This window comes from Toxorhynchites rutilus, chromosome 3 (genome assembly GCF_029784135.1).
Source record: "Toxorhynchites rutilus septentrionalis strain SRP chromosome 3, ASM2978413v1, whole genome shotgun sequence".
Classification (NCBI taxonomy): Eukaryota; Metazoa; Arthropoda; class Insecta; order Diptera; family Culicidae; genus Toxorhynchites; species Toxorhynchites rutilus.
In genome coordinates, this window is record NC_073746.1 from 20,264,711 (window position 1) to 20,268,786 (window position 4,076).

Below are 4,076 nucleotides of genomic sequence, written 5' to 3' on the forward strand. Positions count from 1 at the left end.
TTAGTGTGTTTTATTCAACACCCAAAATATTCACTAGAAATAATTTATTTGGCAGAACAACGTTTGCCTGGTCAGCTAATATATAAATAAAAATGGATCGACGAATGTGTTGATAAGAGCAAAACTTGAGAAAGGAATTGTCCTATTTAGGGCTGTCTTTATTCTATCATATTTTCTGTATCAAACATTTATTCCATGCAACGGAGAAACATATTATTTGCAAGTGGTTGAAAAATCTTAAACGAGAATTGTGTCTGAAAATAATCTGATTTTATAATGACGAGTGTTGGTAGAAGTACTAGGAATTTTATAGTAAAAGGTAATTTCGAAGGGTAGATTAAAAGATAAATCAACGAACAGTTTTGCGATTGGACCTATTAACGTGCGCTTAATAGGAAAACGTGGATGTGATAACGAAAAATAAATTTTGGGCGAAACGAAGTTTGCCAGGTCAGCTAGTCGAATTAATAAAAATGAACGAACTACATCTTTTCAACAATCCATGATTGCCCGAATTAATTGCTCTAATGGCCGATTATGTCGGCATATACTGGGCAACAAGCGCGAGGATTTTCTCTTTGCAACCAAAAAAATCTGCACAGTTTGTAAGCGTTTTTCAAGTATTAGTTTATCCATTATGAAATGGCGGATTGAACTAAACGAAAAAAAAGTGACAGCTGTCAAAATTGTACAATTAACAACAAGTATTGCCAAGTTAAAATTCTTTACATTTATAGAAAACACCCATTGATTGACGTGTCGGTATTCCAACTGTCTTTCAATCCACTGAGGCAAGATTCCCGAGATAGTGTTTAATTCATTTTGAATCCCTAATCACTGATGATTTCCCACAACACTCAGAGTGATTGGTTCTGGAAGTTCAGGCAGAGAAGCATTCAAGTATTACGGTTATTTTGTGTATTTTATTGTCATGTGTACAATAAGCTCACAACAACTCGTAAGTTTCACTTTATGTTACGTCTGCTTAGCTTTCACACTACGAATTGCACTAGTAACAAATGCTTTGTACAATATTTCAAATGTAACTCGTAAAATCGTTAGAATCGCAAGAACAATTGTACAAAAAACCAAAATAACATCCCAAGAATTGTACACAAACAAATTCAGTTCGCTTCCATATGACTTGTCCAATCTCCGAGGTCCATTCCGGAGGACGTTTTCAATTGACCAAACCGCCAAATCCATAGGGCTCTGAGGTCTGTGAAGAAAAGCATCCGAAACGGCAGCTGCTGCTTGCGAAACACTGAAAAAATAAGTACAATAATAAAAATGAAGGATTAGAACCTGTATCTTTGACGCACTCCGGTTGTAAACCCTTATTTATGCATTCGTAAACATAATCGGCATCTAGTTGATCAAAATACATCATTACACCCATTCCACGATTAACCACAGCAGCTGCGTTCAGAAACTGGTCACCGTAGAAAGGTGTGATTACGATCGGAACACCGCAGCTAACAGCCTCTGTGATACCCAGCATACCCCCATGGGCCAGAAATAGTCGAACATTTGGATGACCTAGAACCTGAATGCGATCATAAACTAGAACAATAGCGAACTTTCTACCTTCTTTTACATAACACATCCAGTTGTGGAAGCCACTTTCTCACGATCACATTGGGTGGAAAACCTTCCGTGTTATCATCTTCCCATTTCCAAAGAACCTTCAACGGTATGCGTTTTAGGGCATCCAGTATGGCATCTCGCTTCGCTGTGGATAATGATGCCGCTCGCAGAACTGAACCCCACGAAATCACTACAACACCTTCGGGTGAGTTATCCAGAATCGTCTTAATATCCCCAGGCAATGCTTTTCGGGCCTTGATGTGAACCCCGCCAACTTCTACCACAGCCGGGAGCAGCGGTCGCGCCCCACTCAGCGTATAATGTTGATTAACCAATATCAGACTTGTGTTTCGCGCAATCTCGTTCACATCTGGGATGCCAGGACCAAACTTAGCCGCCAGAAGTCGATTATCGTTCCACTGAACAACGCGGAACATCAGCTTCACCGATCTTGTCACGATCCAATTCTCGAACCGCTCCCAGAAACTCATCCGCTCCGAGAAGGTACTGAACTCGGACGGAATATACGCCGGACTGTCCGGGAGACCTACGCGCTCATAGTACCACGGCATTAATGCACAGCTGCTGACTCCCACAAACGGAATCTGCATCAGGTGGCTCAGACCTAGGAGGCAATCAGTTGCGAAAAACTCCGTCACGAGCAAATCGAACGGATCGTTAGCGTGCAACTGCAGCAACCGATCGATCACAGGTGAATCGAGAGCTGCGGCGCAGCTCCCAAACCCCCATTGAGCCAATTCGTAAAACTCTACGAAGTTATCGAGAAACGTGCGCCGGGAGAAAGCCTAGAATCGATAGCAAATTGTTTGGGGAAGGCTAATGACGATTAATTCAATTACCTCAACGCTGAATGAATTCGTCAAAATATTCTGCCCTTCGAAGGCGTATTCGGTGTAGTTTGGATGTGTCTCATCACGGTTGGGGAAATAGCTGACCGCCACCACCTGATGGCCAGCATCCGCTAATCCACGCATGATCGGTTGGAACACCTTAAAGTGACTCAATCCCGGATGAGGGAACAATCCTAGTATTCGATGAGCCGAGCCCAACTGGATGCTGGCGATCCAAAATAATACCGCTGCTTTGAGATAGCTCCGAACGGATCGCATTTTGTCACTTTAATGATACGAAATGGAAGAATGGACGAAATTATTCAATTGAACTGACCACGGCTGAATATTGACTGAATGGGATTGAGTTTTGAGTACCGGAGCAAACTGATAAGCTTGCTCGATAACAAACGAAATGTTACGGACAAAGGGTTGAAGATGAAAAAAATGTTTGCTCGTTATTAGGAAGTTTTACCAAGAGAAAAAAAATATATCCCTCAACGATTGTAGTGTTTCTGAGTTTTAGCGCTTATAGAATCACCATTATCGTTTCCTTATGCATAATTTATGAGTCTTGTCTTTTCATGAAGTTTAAAAGTTCTTGGTCTTGTATGTCGCTCGCCCCTAGTTTTCTCGAAAATTAATGTAAAAATGTTCGATTTGGCTCCTACATTGATTTACGCTCGATCAGTTCCAGCCTAGACGTTATGCTATCTGCATCACATGAACAGCAAAATTTATGGAAAGGCCATAAGATTGCCATAATAACGATACAACCAACCGAACTTGTATACAACATTGTATATATCATGGAAACACGTGTGCAAGAAGTGACAGTTCGACAACCGTTCGCTAGGTGTTGGGTTGTTAAAAAAAGTCTTTTATTTCACATTTTACCATTTACCGCAATGTGGCCTTCTGATGAACCATAAGTTAAATACATGCATGATGTATATAATTAGGTACATTTGAACATCGTAAATCGTTCCCAAATCATGGTTAACGACAGTTCACTCCACACCAGTTAAGTTACGACATGAACAGCACTTGTTCGCTAAGTGGGCTAACTTTTGAACGTCAAAAAACACTAAGGGAATAATAATTCAATATTCTTCAAATAGTATTTGAAGAATATTGAATCGCAAAATAAAAACTACGAGGTATTGTTTTAATTATTTATGTAATCATGTAATTATGTATTTGTGTAATTTTTCCAACAAGAATCAGTTTATATCATACGGCCAGGTTGAATGAAAAACTTGATGGGTTTGAGCCTACACTGAGAGAAATAATTAGTAAATATAACGAATTTTTTGGTAAATACTACCAATCTATAGTCATTTTCGACCGTACTAATAAACACATATGTCAAGCAGAACCATGATTCGGAAGCCCAATATCGGCTATATTTTCTCGCCGAAAATGCACGTATCAGAATTATATCCTTATTATACCTCCGTATTGCCTTATGGGAACAATAAAAATGGTTAATACGCGCTTTTCTCACCAATTTTCAGATATGACTTACTAATTTTATCGAGTAAAATATACTAATCTCTGGTAGGGATGCGGGTTTGTTGACAATATGTACAAAAAATTTGTACATTCTACTAATTTTGCATTACCAAATGTATTTAG

General features: G+C 39.5%; 1 protein-coding gene across 1 annotated transcript; it reads right to left on the bottom strand.

Annotated features, from left to right (window-relative positions):
• Positions 1-903: 903 nt before the first annotated feature.
• On the bottom strand, positions 904-2,840 carry LOC129776318 (UDP-glycosyltransferase UGT5-like). The gene is made up of 4 exons (XM_055781894.1): positions 2,448-2,840; positions 1,598-2,393; positions 1,323-1,539; positions 904-1,264 (listed from the first exon to the last, which is right to left on the bottom strand). The coding sequence occupies exons 1-4, from the start codon at positions 2,715-2,717 to the stop codon at positions 976-978; spliced, it is 1,572 nt and encodes a 523-aa protein (XP_055637869.1). The 5' UTR covers positions 2,718-2,840; the 3' UTR covers positions 904-975.
• Between the last annotated feature and the right edge of the window lie 1,236 nt (positions 2,841-4,076).